General features: G+C 42.9%; 1 protein-coding gene across 1 annotated transcript in view; it reads right to left on the bottom strand.

Moving 5' to 3' along the window:
- LOC118338754 (anosmin-1) overlaps nt 1-26165 on the bottom strand; it is a 38881-nt gene that overhangs the window by 10754 nt on the left and 1962 nt on the right. Inside the window, exons 2-7 of the mRNA XM_035676065.1 lie at nt 21923-21970; nt 8241-8303; nt 7696-7918; nt 3542-3726; nt 3066-3195; nt 599-804 (exon numbers count right to left, since the gene is read on the bottom strand). Of these exons, the coding sequence (XP_035531958.1) occupies nt 599-804; nt 3066-3195; nt 3542-3726; nt 7696-7918; nt 8241-8303; nt 21923-21970 (855 nt within the window). The remainder of the gene's footprint in view (nt 1-598; nt 805-3065; nt 3196-3541; nt 3727-7695; nt 7919-8240; nt 8304-21922; nt 21971-26165) is intronic.

Here is a 26165-nt window from a genome sequence, read left to right as displayed (position 1 = left end):
ATTAATGTAAAAATATAATGATAGGATAGGAACTGTGAGTGTAGTTATATAACCACTTGACTTTGAAACTACTGAGATCTATGTTAAAAATAAGACAAATAAATAAATAAACCCATGTACCAATTCAGAAATAGCTGAATTACACAATCAAAAACAGAGTAGGAGGAGGCAAAAGGTCCAAAATACCAACTACAATACAATACAATACAAATTGAGATATTTAAGAAACACAGACCTTGAAATCATTATTTATCACTATAAATAGAGCTATTTATCACACTAAATGTGTTTTCTTCCAAAGCTTAACAGTGCATTTAAGGGTTCTTTCATCAGTATGAGGAATTAAAACAATGAAGAACACATTGTATCAATCTGTGTGTGATTGATAGCCCTGCAAGTATATATAAATAAATGCAACTCCTATTCCATGTTTATCCTTGTTTCCACTGCAGGCCTACATGGATATTTACAGTGATGTGTTGAGGCCAGGGGGTGGGAGATGCTGAGATAATCCTGGAAAGACTCTGTAGTCTGTTAAAAGAGAGGAAAAAAAGAGAAAAAGAAAAAACACATCACTAAGACAGGGTGAGAAGATTACCCCGTTGGTGGTCTTTCTCCTTTTCTTCTTGGATGGCACCATGGACTTGGTGTGCACAGTCCAGCTCCAGAACACTTTGTAGTGATGTATGGGAATATCGGGCTCCTCTGGCAGGGTCCAGTTCAGACGAGCTGTCACCAGGCCTTCGTCGCCCAGCGTCACGTTGGTGACACGCAGACTGGTCGGGCTGGGAGGGGCGGAAGGATCTGAAGACATAGCAACAACACGAAATAACACTGTCAATGGTAACACATTTTAGTACATCTGTAGACATTTAGAGCGGAAGACAAAGAGGGCCTCTGGTTCTTGTATGTGACAAATCTCGGGCCAAGGCAGTTTTCTTGCAAGTATAATTTCAGGTTGAATGTGTTACAGACCAAACACACCTTTCACCACTTGAGTGTTAGCGTTACAGTTGAGGAGGGGGACCAGTATGACACTTTGTAAAGTAATTAGTCTTCCTCTGACAATCTGCCGTGAGATGTTATGACAGGTGTCATGTCATGTCTATGACAGCGTTCGGCAGGACCGAGAGCACAGGTCAGGGGTTAACAAACACATGCTGCTCACTTTTGCTCCACTCTCAACATTCCTGTACTCCATCTAATGTGTGTGTGTATCCAGGGTTCTGAAAGTATCCGTATGTGCTGTGACCCAGCCTGCTGTCGGCCGCTGATGTCAGCCTGGTGCAGGAGGAAAGGCAGGGCCAAATGCCAGACGTCAGACCAGAGGGAATAGCCCTTTAATGAGAAAATGATTCACACCAAAGCACAGTTTGCTCTCCATCGCCCCTGCCCTCTCCCACCTGAAACACATTTAATCCAGTCCAAAAACACTACTGGACACATCGGTTGGCCATACCAGCTGATGTTGGCTGTGCAAGATAAATAAGCAGTCAGTTCTTACAAATTGTCCTAACAAAGTATAGTAGTGCAAAATTGCAATCAGATGATATGGCCGTGCTATATAAATAACAATGGCATGACAGAATGGCCAGGAGCTCATCAAATTCACGACAGGTCCCATCAATCTATCAACATTCTGGCACTGATTGGCCTGATTGGAGATTGGTTTCCATCCCTGCAGCAGAATCTTTTTCCCACCTGGTGTCTGGCTCTGTCTGACAGCCATCCAGAACGCTCTGGGGAGTAAATGTATGACGAGGGCTTGACAGGACAGGACACACACACACACACCACAACACACACACTAATACTTTTTGTACTTGGCACAGGTTTTTAGTTATTGGCAGAACATGGAAAAAGTACTTAGGACTTGCCAGTGTTCCACTGCTAAACAACTCTTATATAGATTAATGAATAAATAACACAAGTTTGGTATGCTGATGTGCACTGTGCATTGCATGGATAAAATAATCAAAGTGGTCCACACAATGCAGATACTATTCTACATGATATACACTTACAGACATTGAACTCAGGGCTGCGTAAGGCTGAACTGGTGGGCACATGGCTCTGCCTCTACATGTCAAACAAACACACTGTCTAGATTGAAACTGATCCGGATCAGATTCAATCTAGACACAATATTACATTCAGAAACCTGTAACTCCTGGGAACCGCACAACAACTGGCTGTTTTAACCAATGCCATCTGCAGCACAACACTGCTGATTGAGTGTCATTCAACATTGAGAGTGCAGGGTAGAAGGAGTCGAGCAGCAACACAAGATGCCATCAGGGCTTCACTAATCTGTGGCAAAGATCTGACGCTTGCCTTGGTTACGTCACTCCCTCTGGAAGCAAGACAACACTTGCATTCATTTGAGACCTGTAATATCCTCACTAATTCAGACATATTACATTTTATGACTGTAAAGCGGGGGAAACCCCTCTTTTGAAGACATAAATGAAGATCTGGTTGCAATACAGAAAAGCAAGTGTTCTGCGCACCCAGTCCCTCCTCATACTCGCATTCTAGTTGGCACAGGCATGAAAAACCCTCTCCACTTAACTCACTGGGTGAATGTGTGGAAACACATATTTACAATTCAGGTTGCCTAGTTAAATGAACAACAGTTTGATACCTTAATACATTTTAAATGTTTTAAATTCAATAAAAATTTTTGGCTTTACCAATCATGTTTCAGTCATAATCAGTTTGCTACTACTGCATGCAGCCAGTGGATTACACATAAAGCTAAACATGACTTCTCACTAAGTCCTCTAAAGAGATGCAAGGTGCAAATGCAGGTGAATAAAAGTTGAATTCTTTACAACAAAATACTAAATTTCAGGGATAAAAAAGCTTGGCTGAATATTCATCGCATACACTTGGCTTGTGTGGTCAGATAAGAAGTCAAATCAGGTTTCAAAACTCTTTCCCAAAGGCTCCACCTGTTCCAAGGTCTTAACCATAACAAATGGAGGGCAGTGGGTGTCAAACAGGAACTTAGTCACAAAGCAAGGCCACACACACACACACACGTAAGTGAAGCACATACAGACCTCTGGAGGAGCGGAAGTGTTTGCTGGGTGCAGTGAAGCCGCGGGTCCCGTGAACATTGACTGCGGAAACTCTGAACTGGTACCATCTGCTGGCTCTGATGTCGGCCAGTTGGACGTGCTCCTCTGCAGTCTGAGGGACAGATGGGGGGGAGAGCAAACCACAGAGGTCAGAGTTCACACAGGGTCACAGGCCCCATGTGAGTCTGCTGCTACATCAGTCAACTGTGTGTTTCTCTTTGCCAAACTTTCAAAGACACTGTGACTGTGAGGAATGTGCAACCGTGTGCAACAGTCTGTCAGCGCAGTGCAGCACTTTCACAGCTGTAGCATGTGGCACGCTGGGACATGTGAATCTGACATTTCTTAGTGACACAAATCTAAAATGTCTGATCAAAAGAATCACTTGCATAACTAGATTTGATGGGATCTCACTCACATGCTTCAGTATTTTGCATGTATGGTGGGCTGATTCCTACCTGTGCCACAGTCTGCCATTCGGTGGCATCATCCTCGCTGGGGTGGATGCCATAATTCCAGCGACGCTGCACCACATAGAGAACGGGCTCCACGGAAATGTTGAACTTGGAGGACCAGCGGATCTCCAGCTGACCCGACGGCTGCTCCAAAAATACCAGCTCTTTCCTTGGCTTCAGAGGAACCCCTAAAAGTACCCGCAAGGAAGAGGATACCATGACAGGAGTTAATATCTGTACACAATATTTGTGTGGAACCTTGTAGGTCAACTTCCAACATTAAATTTGTTATTTTCCTTTCATGGGTGGAAAGATAAATGACACCATCAGAGTTGGACAGATACAGATTGAAAATGAGACATGACCTCACTGCAATAGATTTAATACATGCTGTGGGTCAACAGCATCATCTTTCTACTGTGACAGATTGTGATATTTCCTGGCCAGAGAGATGTATTTTGGTAGCTGCGCTTCTTAGTAATGATACACATAGTTTACATCTAGGTATGTGAGATGGTGCATGGAATGATTTTCACTCTCTCTCTCGCAGACACAAAATACACAAGTGCAAACATACATACATGTAAAGTTCATTTCTATCACTGCACTTCACATTCAGCCTTTCAGACAAAGTCGATGTGGCCATGTGCAATAAATTAGAGATTTATTAAGTGCAGGACTGGGCCAAATGCTCAGCCAAGTCAGACTGACTCTCTCAAGTGAATTTATTGCTGTGGAGACGTAGTGAGTTGTTGATTGAGCGTCAGGCACAGTGATAATGAGATGGAGATTGGAAAAGCAAGTTTGGAAGTACAGGAGAAGGCTGAATACATCCCACAGTTCTCAATAAATCACCTAGCACTTCAGACCATTATGTTGGACCTCTGTCGCTGCTGAGCGGCCCGCCACTGCTCCGCATTTATCAACAGCATCAACACACGCTCAAGGCTACTGCGCCTCATGTCCGTAAACAACATAATCAAGACTGTGTTTTGTATGCAGAGCACTTGATCTACTTATATCTCTATTCAGCCTTCATACAGGGCACGTAAAACTGATTGATTGATGCATATAAAATCCTGGAAGATGGAGGAGGGTCCTTGAGCCACATGCATATGGAGTCAGTACTTTGTTTTGTCCCGCTGATAACAGCTTTCTGCATACTAACAGCTGGGGGTCATTGTACTGTGGTTTCACGGCTCCACAATGATGTGTGTCTGCGTGTGTGTGAACGAACGTGTCACATTTCCTGCGCAATAATGAACACCAAGGTAACCACAGCATTCCTCCTCTCCCTCTGTCTTAGCTCATCTTCCCACACACACGTACTCCTGCAAAGCACAAACCACACACACACACACACATACACAAGCTCTCTCTTCCGCAATATGTAGAAGGGCAACGAATACACTTTTTTTTCAGCTCGTTCTTTCCAACGATAACTTCTGTGTCAGGTTTGGTCCAAGAATCATACAGCATTCATTTTTCAATGGCCACACGCTTACTCCAAACCATGACGTAACTGCCGCTGAGGCATGATCATAAGTACGGAGTCCATTCATGTCTTAATCACGCCAACAACTACACTCGCAGGAATATAATTTTCAATACTCACGCACATACTGTCATAATCACTGCTGTAATTACAGGGGATTGAGGAAAACTGCAAATCCTGCTTGTAACACAAAGACTTACCGTAAACTGAGGATGGCTGATGGACCAATACACTGACTGACGTGTTGTGACAGTGTGAGGATAATTTGATTTCCTTCTGACATCTACATTTTTCACATATTATTTGTTTAAACCACCCACCAGCTCCTTTTCCAATTTCTCTCACAGTAAGGCGTAGAACTGCTTTCGATCAGAAAACACCCATAACAAGCTGGGTTGCATCCCATGCGGTTCTATTGCTTCTAAGGAACAGAGAAAATGAGAGAACTACAGAGAAAGATATGGAAATGAAAGAAACAGAAGATAAAGATAAAGCACCTATTTCCATATGAGCACAGCATATTCTATCTGAGGCACACCTCTGTGAATACACAGTGAATGATGTGCAGCAGCATCGGACTCAACTGATGTTTTTAAAAAAAAGGAAAAGAAGAAGAAGTTTTGTTACACATCAAAAGCCCAGTGGGGGTCCGGTGTCTCAGAGATCCTGAACACCAAAGTTTCTCTCTATCAGGGACATACACATGGGCTGGGGACCCCAACCTGAAAACACACACATACACACATCTGAGAGTGATCTCAGTGGGGGAAACGCTCCATTTCTCCCCGCTTGTGTTTGCTAATGGCTTCCAGCATCATTGCTCATCATGGCAAAGACTACATACACATTTGTGCACACATAGAAACAATTACACTCTTCAAACCATGAGCAGCTAATTAGACCTTTAACACTGAGAACCAGGACAGGAATTCCATCCGGACTTTCACCAAAAGGCTCAGTGTAATTCAGTGTAAATGCCGTGCTGACGGAGACCCGTCATGAGCTCAGTGTTTGGACTAAATCAGCAAGTAGGCCGCTTGATTTGAAGGTCTCAGAGTGCGGTGAATAGTTTTCATTGACTGGGTCATTGTATTGAAATGTTCAAGGTTACGCCTGCTTTCATCTTTCCCCCGATTAACTTGCTGTTCACCTTTTGAGCGCGGTATCCACCATAAAGTCCCTCAGGATTTTTCCAAATCAAATATAAATACTAGCATGCTCTTCTGTGTGCGCAAGCTCAAACTCAAAATCACACGCTTGCCTCTCTCAGCTGAATACAGTATGCACAGTAAAACATGCTTACACTTACTGCAGTGAGATTCAAAGCATACACAGCTACAGTCTATCACTGCTGCGGTTCAAAGCTTAATTTACACTCATCTTCCACTGCTTTCACTTCAACATCTCTCCAACTTTGTTATGGCCCCAGGCTGCCAGCAATTGTGTGCTGATAGTGTATGTAATGTAGTTCCAACTCCAATCTCCAAGTTCAGAGGCTCTTGGTTCTCTCACAAAACGACTCAGCACCCTCAGAACATCAGGCCGCCTTGGGCAGCGCTATTAAACTGTTTTACTGGAGCAAAGATTCTTGGGTACATCTGTGTCTGTGAAACCCTGAAGCTTATCCAGCTAATTCAAGAGTGAAGATTTATTCCAATTTACAACAGAAACAGCATGAGGGATGTGTGGGTGAAGTACAATACAAAGAGATGTAATAAAGATTTATGATTCTGAGCAAGTTGTAAAAAAATTGTTCAGGATAATCTGCGTCATTGAGACTTAAAATTAATGTTTTGACAGAGAGGGATTAATTGGTTCAACGCTATTTATGAAAATTATGCAAACTGCAACAGTTTAATCACATTAACAATATGATGTTTGCATTGGACCATTACCAGATATAAAACGTCATTTACTGAATAGGATAAATAGAGAGGGAGGGAGTATCCATAATTCAGCTGACGAACCGTGTTAATTTGGTCCCTCTTGCAAACAGCACTGAGCAATAATTAAATAAGCAGCTGAGCCCACGGACAATTAAGCAACTTTATCAGTGCGCACAGTCCAACATTAAGTCACTTTGTGCATCCTAGCCTGTCAACCTGGCTTACTGTAGAACTCATTCTTCCTCTAATTATGATCTCTCTAATAAGTGTTTCACATCATAATTCATCAATGCCCTTTCATTTAAACTCCAATGTTCTTGTCCGCAAAGTAAGAGCTGACAGCTAGCTTCATCAAAATGCAACTACAAAACAGTGGTCATTTTCTGCACAGTGGATCAGTTTTAACTATTGCAGGGAGTAATGCAACAAGAAGTATCTGAGGTGAGCTGGTAGATAAAGAGTTGCAGGTGACAGGCTGCAAACCTCCTCAGTGAGGTAACCAACTCCTTCTCCTGTGCTCTGCAGTTGTGTGGAAAACTACTGAGATGAAACAAAATGGGTTTGTGTGGTTGCACTGTAAACAGATGCTCTTCAGTTGTATTTCTGACAAAGTAGTGTTTGCTGTAGAATTCATAAAACCACCCTTCTACCACAAGTGACCTAACCCCTCAATCAGGACTAAAAACGTAAGGATTGTAACTTTAAAGAACAGTTTGTTGCTGAAAAATCATTTTTATTGTAACGCCACATGATTTAAGTTATGTCTTTATTATTACCTTTGTAGAGGTTCTTGGGCACCTGGCAGGTGTGGCCACAGCCGTTGGAGCAGCACTTTTTCACAGCTGAACACTCTGCATCCTCCTCACAACTCTCCACGCAGGCTGCTGCAAAGCCGCTGGCCTTCTCTGGGGCAGGACAGTCGCCTTGCTTCACTCCCTCTACCGACTTAAGGAACTCACAGCTTGTGAGACACTCATAGTGCTTCTTGGGAAACAGGGGCTAGGGAGTAGGGGATGAGAAGGAGGGGGAGGAGAGGAAAAGTATATGTTAGATTGCTTTTTAAGACCAACCTGCCTGGCTGCAAACAGGCAGCTCTGTGAGCTAACAGGGATTGTCCTGTTTACATTTCAACTTATGACTTACTGGAGCGGCGAGTACATTAAACATCTTTGATACAGCCTCACAGAGAGCGTCGTTACAGGGCAGAAAGAGTTACTTCACACTCCTCTCAAACTTTCCTCTCATTGAATTTTCCCACTAAGTATGAAAAGCTCAAACACTTGTGTCTAAGGCAACCGCTGTATTTGTGGTAGTGACATACCTCGCATAAATCCTGGCACTGGTTTTCCTTCAGGTCCCAGGATTCCTTGCAGGGCTCCAGGCACTGTGAAAAGGAGAAGGGTGTCAGTTCTTCAAAGAGCCAGCCACATCAAAGAGCCACTGGTGCGGTGATGGTGCTTTCAGTGCTCGGGCACTGGCTGCCTGACAGGCAACTCACTCAGCCCCTTCCTGTGCACACTCACAACAACCAGTCACACCTCTTTTTGTTACAGATGCCCAGCATACCTTCAAAGGACATAAACAATCTTCTACAAAAGCAAACATGGGGCGAAGGGGTTGTCTATTGTCAGTAGTCAGACACACCCTTGCGTCTAGAAATCTAGCGATGCTTGGATGTACAAAGATACCTTCTTCGTGCCTCAACACTGCTCGTCTCCCATATCGTCTACGCCTCATTCTTATACTGCCGCTTCTCCTGTTCATGTCTGGGCCTGATACGCCTGGCACTGGCACCAAACTCCCCTCTCTTTACCAAGCTGAACAGAGAGCACTTAATAAATGATACACTTGGTTTAATGTTCTTGGGATTCCCTTTTTAACACGTGGAACGAATTTACTGAATGCTTGGCATAGACATAGGCAAGTCGCTTTGCCAAACATAATGGGATGATAAAATTCAAAATGAAAGTTTACCAATCTAGTCAAGATCCTCATGCTTTAAATACTACACCCCTGAATGAGTCAAATTCAATAAAAGCGAATGTAATATAGCACAAAAGCCCATGCATGTCCAATAGAATCAGGCAGATGCTGCCGCAGGAAAGGGAATGTGTTCAGATGGGACTGAGAGAAGCTCGGTTCTTATACGCTCCTGTTGCTGGCCACTGAGAGCTGGTGTGAAAGAGAAGAGCAAGCTCAGTCAAACAGTCAAACCACTGCCAGGCTGCTTCTGTGCTGCACTGGGAGCAGCCCAAACCACACCAACCAGAGACCTGCCAAAGTCACTCATTCAACTCTATTTAATTTAGACTCCTGCACCAGCTACATTACTAAGACAAGGCACAGCAGTAAATTTTCAACACATTCGTCTACATTCTTCAACTGGGACAGTCCAATATGTTCAGTCAGTGGGAGAGGGAGATATGATAGAGTAGATATGGAGATCTGCCATCACCGGAGGTCCACTTTTGGCCTGAATAAGAGGCTCCTGAAAAAAGCTCATCAGTACAATATGTGGTGTTATGTAAGGTACACTACAGAGGAGTGGTTAAATGAGGGCATACTGTAGAGAGCGTATTTAAGACGAAGTTGATGTAAGAAATTTCACATCTCAGTCAGGGGGCCCGGTTTGTATTTATGACTTTAATTCGCTCATTAGCCAACTCTGTCATTATTATGCCATTGCCAGTGAAAAGTTTATTTGCTTTTTATGGAGTGCGGTGGACGGGCACATGATGAAACATAAACCTTGCTTCTGGAGGAACACGCTGCAATCAGGACCATGCACACGTCTGCCAGCGCTCAATTACACTCAGCCTCGGCTCTCTGCGTTTGCCCAGCCTCGTCTCGGGCAACCGAGAAGCCCTGTATGGACAGTGTGTTGAGTGTTAAACAGCCGGTTCCAGAGGGGTGGGAGGGAAGGTATTTTCTTAATTACTTCATAGCAATATAGATATCTCTCCAGTCATGATATAAAATATAATGTGCCAGAGGGAAAATTGGACACCTCGGAGGGAAAGCACGCAGTTATGACAGCTGAGAGCTCCAAAAGAAACTAATGTGGTTTCTAGAGAGCTGATCAGGTGAAACCACTGCAACACCTCAGAGATTTAAGATGACATATGAGCTCAATTGCACTGTCCAAGTAACGTCTCACCGTCCGGAGAGTCTTTGCAGTTTTATCATCATCTGCTATTAATAATATGGTGACCTTCTATCATTAATTCTGTTCTCAATTGTGTCCTCTGAGAGTACAGCCTGCGGCGAAGACGGGCAGTAGCAGCAACCTCAGCATCCCGGCCTCGCACAAGCGGCGCACTGAAACAATGAGGTGTTGAGGCAATAACTGCGTGCCGCACCAGTGTCTAAAGGACATTCTGCCAGTAGACGCACATGTTAAAGCCCCCAAATCCCTTCTACAAATCACTGAACATACACACATAAGCCAGGGGGATCAAGCTCATTTTACTCATTGAAAGATCTTGTGTGCACGGACTGAATGCATTCCACTGGCTTTTCTTGAGGATGAATCTTTTTTCGGGTTCACAACTAAGTGAAAATAGAATCATCGTTACCTCGAGATGCTCGGGCTTGCATGCCAAGCAGCTTGACTTAACACAGCACATAGCATACTGAGGATATTGCAACACAGATCAGAATTCTGGCTGTGTGTTGTCTCACCCTCCAAATCCTAGTTTTTCTCTTTCTCTTTTTTTTCTTTAACTCTTCGGGGCAAAAGTTCCCAACCAACAAAAACTGCTGAATTATTTAAGGGAGTTCTATTTTTTTATTTCTTTATCAGGACACTTATTTTTGCTGAATGAGCACATATAATGTAAACGGCACTCTTTAAAAAGATAAGCATTTGTGTTGAGACAGTGAGAGCTCCGTGCAGGTGTGCTGAAAACTGACAATCTGTCAGCGTTTCTTCCCAGCCACACCCCCAACCTGACATTTAAGGAGGGAAGAGGAGGACCGACGACAGATGTCTTGCCAAAGCAAATAGGACGGCTGTATATAATTACAAAGGTGCTCTCATCAATCAAGTGCCTGATTCCTATTTACACAGTTTGGTGCTCAATCTAAACCATAGTACTGATGCCGCCAAAAGTATGCTTGGGAGAGTGCCATAACATCTTTTTTTTTTAAGCTCTTGCACAACTTCTTCTTTTTCTCGCAATCTCCAACCGATCGAATACAGATACACACCCTCATGAAACTTGTGCTTCTGCTTTTGTATGTCGAAATGTTTTTAATTTGTTGCATAGGCCTTTGCAAGTAATAATTCCACCACTAATTTGCTAATTACAACAAACCAAAAAAAAGCCAAAACACTTCCAAACCATTAGTAAAACTTCCTGTATCTGTGAATGGCACATAAAACTGACACTATTCCACTAATGGGATCACATCAGGAGATATCTGTGGTCTAACAGTTAGTATTAGTGGGTCCCCTAGAGGCTTGGAGGCCTTAAACATTTGCTCATCTCTCACCATTGATAGCTATGCTAGTGTTTGACTTCTGAAATCTAATCTGGGAAAACACACCATGGAACTGGAGTAGAGAACATAATTGGGCTGGACATAGTGTATCTGCTGGGATTGGGTGCCAATGTCTGGGTCTCCCTCAAACAAATCTCTCCAGCTGGCAACACAGCTACCATCTGTTTGAATAGCGTAAGGAATGCATGTCATTATCCTATGTGATGTTAACATATTTCTGGACAAATTTCACCTAAAAAGACACAAATGGTTTTACTCTGAGAGGTAAACAAAAACATGGGGTTGTTTCTATGGACTTGAGCTGTTAGTCTTAACAAAAGCATTTGAGCGGCTGATTTCCCCTTTGTCCTCTTATCTTCCTACCCAATAGTGACACATTCTGCATGGTTAAGTAGGAACATCCATAGCAGTCTCTCACTCCCCATTTCACGCTGTAATAAAACGCAGCAGTTGTTACTCTGGGGGACCCTGAAAGGCATTCTGTGGGGCCGATGAGAGAGTCAGGCTGAATGGCAGCCAATGCCACAGCCCATCTTTACTTTGTCATGGCTGGGACAAGGCAGAGGGGAGGTGGAGGGAGAAAAGAGAGGGGGCATAGGCCTCCCGCAGAGGGAAGGGAGAGAGATGGGGGTGTTGGTGGCTGAGCATAGAACTGCCTTTCTCCATCACTGGAGCGCGGTTATCTCCACCCATCGTAAAAAAAAAATTAAAAATGCTTGCTGGCCTGAGTGAGTGACTGGAATAACATAAACAATGAAAAAAAGCGCATATGTAAAATGTCACGCGAGTGTTTTGTTTTAGTTAATGAAGCATGAACTGCTACCAGTCGAGATTGCCCCAGGCGTAACAATACACAGTGTATACAAAATAAAAGGCTATAATTCATACTGATACAGATGACATTTTGCAGTAACATATTTGTACAGTTATGAGTAGATGAAACAGCTACGACTGATCTGTTATTTTGTAAATGAAATTCAGCAATCAATGAATCATACACCACTGCATGTAGGTACCTGTGCCTGCATGGACTATGGACTTTCCCCAGTACATTTTCTCTCACTCTGTTTTCCCAAAAGCTGGGAGATGACATCTGGGAGCCGAACACGATGAGTAAATGTGAAGCTCGAGTGGCGCCAACACTTATTTACAAGGTGCCTTTGCTGCCCCTTGGGATGGAGCAGCTGCTTTCTGCTTCTCTGGGAGACTCCGATATGGAGGAATCTCTGTTGTTGATCATACACATCGTAAATCTCACCTCCAATCTCATTGAGTTATGGCTACTTTCTGCTGCCCTGGCGCTTTTCACACTCCCGATGACCGGACTCAATTATTCCAGCAGCTCTCAGCTCCCTGCTCATATCTATCGACCCGTCCAGGAGCGAGTCGGCAGGCTCTGCTCTCTCCCCCATTGAAACAGACACTTACTCCATGTATTCACTGACTTCTCACTCTATTTCACTTTTATTTGGCTGTCGTCTCCCCCGACTTCCCACAGTTTCTTCTCACTTCTTATCTGCCTTTCATTCTTTCTCACTCTCCATGTCCGCTCTAATCCAGATACATTTCAAAACTCATCTCTTTCTCTCTGTTTTGGCCTTCCATCTGCACCAAGCAAGCATGGTCATACTCAGAAAATGGATGTTTTCCAAAACTCTTTCCAAAGTAGATAGATTTGAAAACACCAGGCTCACATTGCAGTGCAGACAAAGAATGAGCTTTTTATCGTGTGATATATCTTTCGCTAACATGGCCAATGCACTTTCTCTTGCCAGCAATGTTATGAGGCCATGTTTCTGTAACCTCCAACTTTTTTTTGTAATCATTTTTATGTGTGTTTTCCAGGTCTATAGCCAACCACAAAATACAGGTGATGTCACTGACACATGTTTTAAGTCTGTTGTAAAACAATTGCACAAGTATAAAAAAAGTAATTTAATGAAATATGCCAATCACAGGCTGTAGAAATAAAAACAAAAACAGGCTTTCTTAAATTTGGTCAAAGCGCAGGAAGGGTTGAGCCGAGGTGGGACATGGAAGCAACAGTACAACCATGGCTGACTGTGAGCAAGCAGTCACACCCCACATACCTTTGACATTTCATCAAAGAACAGGATTTTTTCAGTGCAGGCGCTCATCGTTTGTAGTAATGATGGCTTGGAGAGTTTCATACCCTTTTGAAGTGCTCCAACAAGCCAGTTACCTAACCCTGTCTATGCAGAAAGCTGCATCCCACAAATAAGCACTAATATTACAGCTAGCCATAACCAGCACAAAGAATTCATGAAATTATACTGTACTTCTGTATTTATGTTTATTTTAAATAGGGCTGCTATTAATGATTATTTTCATGATCAATTCATCTGTCAATCTTTTTCTCAATTAATTGTTTCACCCGTAAAATGGTTTGTTTCCCCAAAGCCCAAGGTTACATCCTCAAATGTCTTGTTCTGTCCACAACCCAAAGATATTCAGTTTAATGTCAAAGAGGAATAAAGAAACCAAATCTGAGAGACTGAGATAATATGTCAGAACAGAGAAATATGTCAATTACCACACCTATGTTGAGTGTTTGGGCAGCCTAAGACACAAAATAAGCTAATTTGGCTGCAACTAACCATTATTTTATTTTTTAATATGCCAATTATTTTCTCAATTAATAAACCCGAGGGCACAATTTCAATTGGCTGTGCTATATAGTACATTCAACCCAATTTCTTTCCAAATGAATGGTGGTTTTGCCTAAAATCTGTGTATTTGCCTTCCAGATTATGCCTACGGAGACTTTGATTACAGGTTAACTAGGCTGAAACATATTTCATCAAGTGCTGGGGCTGTGATCTGAATGAGCATAAAATCATATGCTAGAAAGGCTTTCCAATACGTCTCTGACGTGCCATTAAGTTTCACAGGACTGTAAAAAATATAGCAAGTAAATCAGGAAGAAGATATCCCAGTCTAGACACACCATTTCCTCAACCTTATGTGACCTTATACTGTGTGAAGTCCATGAGATATTGTGTATTTAATTTCTTCTCCGCTGTAAATCAGCACAGGTGTGTGTTGAGCAGACAGTAGTGTGGATCAGGTAGATCAAAAAGATTAACTGCATGCTGATTGGAGATGTGAGCCTGTAACTCTATACGCAGCAAGCTCACATGGGCACTCATAAATATGAAATGAGGCTTTCCAAAGAGCAGAAGGTTGCTTATTTAAATGCCACATTTATCAGGAAGGAATGGCTGGATGGGTGAAAATGTAATTTAGGAATTATATTAGAGATGTTGGAATTATTCCCAGTCAATGTTGATGTTTCACTCGCAAGTTAAACTAGCAGAAAAAAGCTGTGCTAGTCAATGCAAGTGCATCTTAAATATTCATACAAAGTTTGGGCCTGATATTTCTAGGAGGGGGCACGGATAGAACTGTACGGCAGTGGTTGCTGTCGGGTTTTCTATTCTGCATTTACATAAGCCTCTGCACACCACCAGGAAACCCACATGGCTCAGGGTGTCAGAGGATGTTGCTTTATGCAGAGCAATAAAAAGACAACAATTACAGAATGTTGGTGCCCCTGCGCTTCATTTGCTCCCCCTGCTGAAGTCTTGGAGGTACATGATGTCTGTGCGGGTGCCAGGTAATCAATGTGTGTAGAGCAAATTGGTGGTTGTCTGCTTTCCTCCATCTCCCTAAAAGGTGCAGGTATCCAAACTGTATGGAAATTTGGCACAACTGTTTATCACTCCTGTCATAGCTGGTCTGAGGAGGGACAAGCTGTCTGTAGCAATACCCTGCAGCACCTGAGAAATACTAACATTGTCAATAATATTTAGACCACATCTTCTAAAAATGGAATGTGATACAGGGTGCATCCAATCAACATTTCTTTATTATAAGTAAGACAAGATACAGTTATAATAATGATATGATATGCTAATTTACTCAGACTAAGATTGACTCTCAAGTAATGACACATTTTCCAAAGTGTTTTACAGCCCTGAGAAGGACGTACGCTGTGTCATAACTCCTTCATATTTACAACCAACTAAAACACTGTAGTATTCCAGCTCTGGAGGGGTGAACTGAAATGCATACGGTTTAAGACTTTCTATTTTGTTTCTCAAACCACCGGAGTCGGAGACGGTGAGTAACCTAGCAGGTGGTGTTACAGACATTCTTTGAGCATCACTTTAATTATTAATTAAAATGCAGTTGAGGGTGCAGACAACAAAGAGCTGAAAAGGAATAGCTTGGCAGAAAGTGAGAAGAAAAAGAGGAGGAGCAGGAGGGGCAGTGCATGAATTATACATTTACCCCACAATCAGAGGTGCCTGCCTTATTTATGAGCATAAAGCCCACACAGCTTAGCCAGAATTGTGCTTTGTCTGCTGTGGAATGCAATAGCAGTTCACTTAATACTTAATGACTCTAATGAAGTCCCCCCCCCCAAAAAAAAACACACTCAGACTGATGCCCCCCTCCTCTTGCGAGGGCTCCTTCTCTTACAGGTCCTCTGCCATCTCATGTTGTTATGTTCTGCAGTGACAAGAGTCAAAAATACAGTGGCTGTAACCAGAGCCTCAGTTATCACCTACCTCTGGGCTCAGTTTACATTTCATGACAATAAGACTCAACAGGATGTATCCATCATGATGGGGTCAGATTGGTGATAAAGAGGCCAGCAGTGACGTGGCATGGGAAAGCCAAAACCCTCCCCGCTGTTCCCTGAAAACCCCACACCGGATCTGCCCAACACATGATTTACTGTATTTACTCCTACACCATCACACTGAATAATGTTATGATGACAGATGCATGGGAGTGGAGCTGAAAACGGAATTGCATGATAAAACGCTTCCTCGGCTCCAAAGCCAACCTGTCTATACAGCTGATCTACAGCGACGATAATGAACTCGCGTTTTCTGCGCAGAGGATGAAAAATGCATTTGTGTCATGGCGGCGTCAGTCACTGCAGATTGAGCAGATTGTAAACAAAATAAAGGAGGGCCCCACAATGACCACTCAAGCTGTCTCAATCCCTCCTCATGAGATGAGACCTAGAGATTCTGTCTCAATGTAGGCCAACAACATGTAAAACATGACATGCTATTGACTGGAGTAAAGCTGCCCTAATCCCATGCTGCAGCCACATTCCACCACTATCACCGCTTGTTTATTTGAGTATCAGGAACAGTTGAAATTCATTAATCCTACTTGCCCTCCTCACCCTGCACTAACAGCTCCTTACACCGACAGTTCTTTCCAGTATCTCAATAACAGTGACAGATATGATTTCTCTTTTATATGTTTAAAATCTGAAAACAAAGACTCTGCGAAGAAAGGGAAAATCTGGGTGAGTTGAGTGGGAATCTTGGATTTATATTGATGTAGAAAACAAACGTCTTTCTTCATCTCTGATCCATGTACAGTCTGGAAATGTAAATCACTCCGCTGGAGTTGTCATCTCCAAGTTAAAGGTTAAGAGAGCTGTCGATCACAAGGTCTTTGACAAAGATTCTGTTTTTCCATCGTCCTGAAACTGTCACACACAATCTTTGGGATTTATCTACGGGATGCAGCAGCTTTGAGTGCCGCTGGAATAAATTGATAAGCCCACATCTACTAAGTACATCAGCTTTAAGATTCTTACATTCTAATCTTCCCTTTCGTTGATGCGTCTGTTGGCAAGATTACTTGGGTAACGACAGCATAGACCATAAATAAAGCCGCAGAATCATTTCCTGCTTTAGCACCTCTCAACACGTGAACTTGGGTGGGAAACGATAGCAAAGTCAACATGAAAGGTGTGCTGTAATCTATGATATTCAGCCAATCCATCCTCAGAATGAGAATAAACACTTGGACGACAGCAGATTGTCTCAGTGTGACTGGTCATTATTGCTGAAAGAGGATTTCACAGCAGCTTTGATTACATTAATCCTTCAAGAGAGTAAAATCCCTTCTGACAAGGGAGAACATGTGAAATCAGGCTATCTGGGAAAGGTTGATTATCTTAGAAAACAAATGGCTACCATTTTAAAAAAGGCCCCTGTGCTCTGTAGGATCAATAAAAACACATGCTGGTTTGAGATGGAGAGTGTATTTCTTCATGGAGGATTTCCTGGAGTGTTCATCACTCACATATTGAACAAACAGAGCTTCCACTGCTGGGGAAGTCTAAACTGCAGTTCCACAGCCTCTTCGCCTCCTCTCCTGTGGCCACGTCTTTGGTTTTTTCTGCTGTGGGGGGTTTTCATTCTCTGCCACCCACCATGTGAATAATGAGCTCCACAGATAGCAGCCAATGAAGCGACCCCCCCTTTAGCCAATGAAACTTAACAACCATGTCCAGATCAGGTCCTTCCTGCTGGGACTGACCAGCCTTGCTTCACACTCCTCCGCCACCCACACACACTAACACTCACATAGCCTCCAACTAGATAAAATACAAGAAAGGCTCCAGAGAAACCACAGAAATGCTTCTTTGCACAATCTCAGGAGCTCTCTGCATATATGTGAAATTAGAAAATCAATTTAAATCAGACTGTCAAGGACTATTTCTCCAATTTTACACTCTGCTTAGCAGTTACACTGACAGGCACTCCACACACACTGCCCACCTGACAGATTGATTTCTTGTCCACCTTGCTTTGAGGTGTTGGTGCTGGTAATGTGGATAACACAGGGAGGTGAGACCAGCGTCTGGCCTCAACATGACCAAAAGGTGCTTTGAAGTCTGTCTAAGCACCTAACAATCCCAGCCATGGCCAGCTGTAAACCAACACAACCAGCACCCACTTCATCACATCCTTTCAGTGTGCCTCAAAATATACTACCTACCGCCAAAGAAGAGATGACCACACAAAAGGCTTGTAAACTGCATTGACACACTCTCAAAGCTTCAAGCGAAAGTGATCCATAAAGACTGGAGAATGAGGCTTCTGATTTAATTTTATAGGTTCAACTGACCCTGAAAAAAAGAACAATTAATGGGAAGTTTGACCATTTTATTTTGGCGTGAGAAAATGTGGGGGTTGGTACGGGGTAGGGGGGGACATCGGGCTTTGAAAGACACTTTTGAATGAGACATAGTAGCATTCCAGTGATTGTTATTCAGGCAAACCACTCCAAAGCTTCAAACATGTGAAGGCGAGGGCGCATGTAATCCAAAAAAGTAAACACTTCTTATTCTTGCGTTGGTATGTGCAGCTCAGGGTGTGATTGGGAGGAGAAGAGCGCTCCAAAAGAGCCACCTGGAATATGTGAGACATCTATGAAAGACATGCACGACTCATTGCCGTCAAATGGCGACCAGACAATGTTGCTTTCTAAAGCTTTTCCCTCTGGAAACTCTGGATAAATAAAGGGCAGGGACGTGGCTGGTTAGAGAGAAATGTAGGGCCAAGTAAAAACATCTCCCTGCTGAAAGACTTTTTATTAAAGACTGGTGTTTTAATTCTCTTCTGCTCAGTAATCACCACTCCAATCCAATTCATTGAGAGATCAGTCTCAGTGGAGGAAAACGTATACTGATTTAAAAAAATGTTCGGTGTGTTTACAAGAAAAATATTACATTTTCTTCCTCAGGAATTATAAGTGATGGACACGTTCCAATGACTCACCACAGGCAAACTTATCCAGGCATAATGCACATGTCCTTTCTTCTCTTCCTTGCCTAAGAGAAGTTTGAGTAATGAAGCACACCGCTTTGTTGCAGGCCGGCATTTAGCCGCCTTAGGTCAATCCTAGCATTTGATTTGGAGCCTGGTTCACACCCATGGGGGAAAGCAAACCCTGCTAATATCAGCCATGCTCTGAATGTGGAAAGCTTCTTGGCTGCTTCTGCACCCTCTCCCATGCACACGCACAAAATCTATTTTCTTTGCAGCGGCAGAAAAAGAGAACACCCTGGAGTTTTTAAAACTTTCAGGGAACACATCCAAACTTCTCAAGTGGGGAGCTCTAACAGTAGGGAGACAAAATGACAATAGCTCATAGAAATGCTGCTGCTGCTGCTGTCTGCTCTCCTGGCGTCTCCCCCGCTGAATGGAGTTTGTCTGCTGGTCCAGTGTTATGGCATGATAATGACTCCCCGGCTCTCCAAATGCCACCTCACTGTGCTCTGAAGAGAGGGGCAAGCAGGTTAATTACCATGACAATGGGGACTCTGAGAGCGGGGGGGGGGCGTCTCCGGACACTGCATATGAGATGACCGGGATGACTTTCTCATCACAAAATGGAAACAGGAGGCTTTGATTTCCTAAAACGCAGACAGATGGACGGGGTCACAGCATCTTTGTCTAAATTATTAGGCAGCCGTTCCTTGCATTTTCTTCACAGGCAGGGAGCCCTGTGAGGCTCTTTAACAGAGCTCTGGGTGGACAAGCCTTCTGCCCTAACGCACTCCCTGGGAGCCACTGCCTTTGTCTGTCTGTTTGAGTGTGTGCTGTTCATGAAGTGAAGAGGCTAATCAGCGGCTGTAGAGCTATTCACAGGGAACCACTGTACAGCATGGGCCTATTTGGTACAATTGTTAGAGCGGCCACAATAGCTCCGTGTTTTGACACACTACACACAGGCCCTGAGTGTGCACTCGAGTCATTGATGTGGATGTGAAGTGTGGTGATGTTTGCTACCAAAATATTGACTTCTGGTCACAAATTAAACTCCAGCACCGCGCCCTGGCCAGCATCCTAAAAGGCTGAACTAAAAACCTAGGACACAATTAAATTAATTAAATTCAGAGAGCCCTTGAAACTATTTGGAAAGGCAATAAAGTGGCAGAGCAACACATTTATACAGCCATAACACAAGCACATCATTATTTTTAGTGGGCTTACATCAAATCCAGCCTCATTTATTTACAGCCTACAAGTAGAATAAAGAAGTGCTAACTGACATGCTTGTTATAGCGAGGGGAACAAGAAGTCCATTAAAGAGTTTTGGGAGAATTTGCAGAGTTTCAGCAATGTTAGCTGGTTGATTATGAAAACAGTATGCTGTGCTTGGAATCACAGCCAGCAAAAGCCTTTTTCAAACATAAAACTCTGCCGAATGACTGGGGAATGACTGGTGCCAAGAGCCAATGTTGGCCATCACAGTGGAAAGGAGAGAAACAAGTTTCACAGAATTATGGTGAAAACAAAAGGTCTAACTTCTTGAGTGCCTATACATTGACTTTAAACTTGACACAGAAGGTTTATGAATAGATATGTTCTTTATCACATGTTTTGTTTTAGGGGCAATGAGACAAACTTAAATTAATTATGTTTTGCCTTGAGATACTGCCACATTAATAAATAAATAAATAATAAATAAATAATTAGAACAGTTAACAATTTCCCCACAGATAAGGACACACTCAGTGGTGTGACAGAACAACATGCTGTAAACCTTTGCTAATTTGGGAAAGGGAAATAACCTATACATTTGCAGATGTAGTAGAAAGCACAAAGCACAATGGCTCTGCTGTATCCCAGGCAAATGCAAATTGCCAAGGAAACAATTTGAAATTCAAAAAAGGGAATTTAGAAATCAAACACAAAGGATCATTCTGTGAGGCAGTTGATAGCAGACACTGATTGTGATTAATAAGTACACCAAATGTAAGGCCGTGTTAAGTAAGCATGAGGAAAAAAAGCAACCACTTCCTGAATTTCCAATTAATCACCATCACTGCAATACTGTGATCGGCCCAAATCCTCAGCATGCTTTCTTCTATAAGCACATCAAAGTCTGTGGACTGTGGAAAAAACAATATACACGGACTACATGGAATTTCTCATCACCTGGACAATAACATGCCTCACGTATCTTATTCAGACAATGGATATGTGTTGTTTATGTATATTTTCAGTCCTTATGGGCTAACAGCATTAAATCCTTTTCATGCTCTGTGTGTGTGAGGAGATGAGAGCCTTTGACAGCTACTGAGAGCATTGTTCAGATTTCTACTTGGACCCGGCTTTGCTAGCGTATCATCCTTCTTATTCCAGCTCCATAGTGCTCTCTGTCTACAGTCTATACAGCACATCTCAGAGGGCCTTGTCAACAGCTCTGGGAGAGTCTGATAGAGTATGTCAGCGCCATCTTTTCAGAGGAGCTGTCAACACCAGCTTTGTATCAACCTTCTTTGGGACAGGGCACGAAACACAAACAAGCCCTGTGGGAGGCGTACCGTAAGGCATCGTATTGAAATTCCGATCGGTAGAAAAAATAATCGCGCTTTGCTTTCATAAATTGGCAGGATTTTAACCTCTTCAAATCTTATTTAATTGTATCCCATTTACAAGTGCAAATGAGTGTCAATGAAAGCAGAAGCAACCTAGTAAGGACTAGCTGAAAAGAAAAGAGTCTATGTCAACAGCTTTCAAAGGCTCTCTTCCTGCAGGCATGACAAAACTAGTCCTGTCGTGACTCGTACACTTTATGTTGTATTATCCTCTGATAATGAGGCATGTATGTGGCATGCGTCTCGTTCGTGAAGTGAAACCACACTACCTTGGAGCACTGCTTGTGATTCTGGCACCACGCCAAGGATCCATTATTCTGTAAAAGAGACGGAAAAAATTTCATCAGTCATCAGATATTGTTGAAAACACATTTACAATAATCAATTCCTCAAATGAATATGCAGCGTTGGACCCTCTCCTCTCCAACCACAATTCATATGAATATCGCTTTCTTTAAGTCGTGGCCTTTTAGAGTACTTTGAGTCAGCTTTGCGTGTCGAGTGCATGTAACCTAAGCAGGAAAGTGGGGTCACCGGCACCCGGGCCAGGGCAAATCTCTGGTCAGTTTCAGCAGAGCATGGTGACCTCAGGACCTGTTTGATCTTGCAAACAGACGTCCCCAAGGCCACCGAGGTGGGAACTGATGTCAGCAGTCCTGCGTAGACTGCAGATACTGCCAATTTCCTCTAATTGCTGTGGAAGTGCCACCTTCTGTGCTCAGACAAGGCAAACATTTGGCCCTAATAGTGCTGCGTATTTATGAAACCCTCTATGTGTAAATATGGAGAGTTGTTGAGCGAAGGACCAGTGGGGGTAAATGGCTTGTGCAAGTGGTCATTTCCTGAATGCCATTAGGGCGAAGAATTATGCTGTCATCCTTTGCAAACATAATTGTGCTCGTAGGCAAGTGCAAGGCTAGTGCTTCAGAATAAATGGCCAGCCGATCGACATGAAAGAGACGAAATGTTTGAATGTGATGTGCATCAGAGAAAAGGAGCCGACAGAGCCACATTAGCAGGAATTAGTTTCTGGCCAATGAATGTAAGTTCTTTTAGTTCTGTTTTTGGTCTTCTGAGAGTGATTGTGGGGCGTAAAACCATGGGAGCTGCAGAGCCCATAATTGTCTTTGGCTTCATGACAACAAGCAACATTTGTCACATTACATAGAGTCATTTGATCCATTGTTATGAAAGAGTATTGATTATAGCTGCTTTGAATCTTGTTTTTTTTTCCCGCACCTACTACTACTACTACTGGATGTGTGATCATCTAATGCAAATATTCTCAATGGAGGCGCTGAGTTTAAAGTTTCATTAATGGAATTCATTCTAGTCAATGACCTCAATCTGAGCTTCACTTTTGGATGTTCCCTGTGCTTTCTTAATGAAAGCAATGAAGCGGTAGAATACAGCCAAACTTTAGGCGTCGGAAGGCAAAAAGTCTGCTTAAGTTCAATGTCAAGTTCAAAGCCTTTTCCCACAATGTAATCCAGAAGAAATTTCCCATGAGACCTTAGGAGAGAACTTATCATTAAAGGGTTTAATTTGACATCCAGTACCAGTAAGTGCTGTGCTTTTAGTGTCAAGGATAATGGTCAAATGGCTTCAAAGGAATCCATGATTGTATGGTCATGTCTTTGGAGAATCTCCTCAACAAAAAAATATAAAAGATAAGGATGAAAAATATATGAGTCTGAGTGCCAAGGAGACTAGGAATAGTTGTTTGATTTAGTTATCAAATGAAGTGGAAATGAGAGCTAACTTGGCTGAGAAGTTTAGTGTGCATCAGCAAGTTTTCTGCCCTTTTCTATGTAATAGAGTACCTTCGCTCTTTTTGGCCCAATGTAAAATATGAATTATTCCTCACTAGTACATCATTTTGTAGAGTATCAAATGATTAAAATCCTTCGGAGTTCGCTTAGAATAAAAAAAAGATCAATCAAACCAAGCCAAACCCCCTGTTGGTAACATGCCATAAATAAATCCTTGACATTCACACTGGCAGCCAAAGCCTCAGGATAATTTATACAGATTGTCACAACTCTAGACCATGTCCTAAATCATCAATCCTGTTTTTGACACCTTTCTTTGCCCATCCATCAGTGGCGACAGGGCCAGATCCACGGAGAAGCTAATTTTGCTGTGTGACAGCATCCCTGTAGCAGAGAAGCTCAGCAGGATGTTGCCCCAGCTGTCCAGGCCTGACCCCACCATGTCAGGGACCAACGGGGGAATAATTATAGGTCAGGACTTCATCCCTCTGACTCACCATGACATTCCTCTGCAGTCTGAACATTATGCAGTGCTGAGGACTGTCAAGGACTCCAGTGAATGAATGCTTTCCAGATATCTTCCTGTGTGACTGGGGTCAAGGAGAAGAGACCAGACAGTGGTCTACGAATGTGAGGCTAAGGTGAACTCCCCGCTTTGTTGGTGACACCGGTGGAGTGGTGTAAACAGGGGATTTATCACAGAGATACATTATGGCTGTTGTCAGTTGAGAAGTCAGAGCAGGTGGCCAGGGGCGTGTTGTATTGTCTAGACAACTGAGAGGAACATGGACAAAACCTCTTTTATCTTCGAGGAAGCATTCCACCTTTTGAAAATGGAAATGCTTTGTTTCCTGTGAGCCTCTGATTTGGATTAAGTGGATATCGGTTTACACTGATGAATTGCTTTTGAATTGTACTCTATCTTGCCTATGTGTTTTCTAGGATAAAACTACTGGAAAATGCTGCCAGTCTATAAGACCTTGTGTATTTGTGAGACAGGACTTCAAAGGACAGGCTGTGTCTCTGGGGGTCCTCAGGCAACACCAAAATAACTGATCCTTAAGGGCACATATGTAGCACTAAAATAAAGGGCCTCGAGATTTAGGCTTTGACTTAAGTGGGTGTGAGGGCTGTGGTCATTCTACTCATCAATTATTCATTTTATATGAATTATTTGACAGGGGCTCTGAAAGTGAGCTAATGTGCTCAGCACACATCCAATGTTAACATAAAAGGGTGTTTCAGAGATCCCAAACAACAGTGGTGTAAAGTTGTCCCCACTTTAGGAATGAAGACTATTTGTCAAATGAGGTAGCTCAGGGTGTAGCAGCACCAGGGGCAGAGATTTACAGACAGAACTGTCATGGTTTAAAAGCATTTACAGAGAGGTGAGGCCAAGCTACATAGACCCCTATTCATCCGCTGTCTTCGCTAATGAAAAACTCCACACATGAGACGAGCACTGGCTGCAGTTTGATTCCACCACAGGTTATTTAATATCAAAGGCAAAAACAAGGGGACACGGAAAAACTACTTTCCAATGTTTTTCCTTCCCTTCGCTTAAAACACAAATCGCTCAAGTAAGATGCTTAGACTTTACTGTGCGGCACATTAGAAATGAATGACTGAATTTAAAATGTTAGATTTTTATTGCTTCAAATGTAATAACAAGACCTCATGGACACACCTTGTTTTTGGCTTCACAAGTCCCCACATAAATAATCCAGTACAAGGCTGATGCTTTCAGAATACATTATTGCGCAGGGCTCCCAGCTCGCTCTTAATATTTTAAAGTGTCCGAGGCTAATATTTATGGTTGGGTGTTCCCCTCTGTCTATTGTACTGGGGTGACAAGTTCCCCAAATGTGGAGTAAAATGTCAATAAATCTGTATTTGGAAATACTATTACATCAATAAATCTACAGTTGCTATAAATCTGACAAGCAATAGACGACCCATGGGTTTCCTAACTCTGCAACTCCATGCTTGTTTCCATTTCACACTAATTCATAATTGCAACAATTAAAACAAAGTCTCTGATTTGTCCTCTGATTCAGCCACATAAAAAGGAAAGCCGCGTGGGTGTTCATGACATCTGCAAGTGCTAAATTCTCCAAGTATCATTCCAGTATTCACAGAATGATCATATTAAAGCTCATATGAAAAACAGAGTTTTTAAATTCCATCTGCAAAATGTGTTAAGAAGACAAATTGTCTTTTGTACCATAACCAAAATAAGTAGTGGTCCATATAGATTACTAGATATTGAGTAGACACAGTAAAATATTAAGAAACAGTAGGCAAAAGTCACCGCTTTGACATACAGCCCAGACATTTCATTTCCATTAAAATGGAAAGCGTTGTATTGTATGTCTTGGTTTTCCTATCGAGTATTAAATGACCCCTGAAGGATGTCCGAGTTGAATTAAGAGGTCTGTCGTCTCAATCACTGGAGTGGAGCTCCGAGCTGCCTGTCGGCCCTTCGCTGTAATAAGATCTGCCGGGGAAGCAGATCCACCTGTAGGTTGTGCTGACTGAGCATGCTCCAGTGTTGTGGCAACAGCACATTAGAGCTTATCACATTTAGCACAATTGGGCGCCAGCATTTCGCAGGAAGGTGACCTCGGCTGCAGCATCGGTAGCTCAGTGTGTATCCTCTACATGCCTATGAGGTGTGATGCTGGCATTTATTGGCAGGGGCCAGGGGGTAGAGGGCAGTTGGGGCGGGGTGGGGGGTTTT

Source organism: Morone saxatilis, unplaced genomic scaffold (assembly GCF_004916995.1).
Source record: "Morone saxatilis isolate NCDOM2014 unplaced genomic scaffold, NCSU_SB_2.0 Contig5, whole genome shotgun sequence".
Classification (NCBI taxonomy): domain Eukaryota; kingdom Metazoa; phylum Chordata; class Actinopteri; family Moronidae; genus Morone; species Morone saxatilis.
This window is presented reverse-complemented; position numbering and strand designations above follow the sequence as displayed.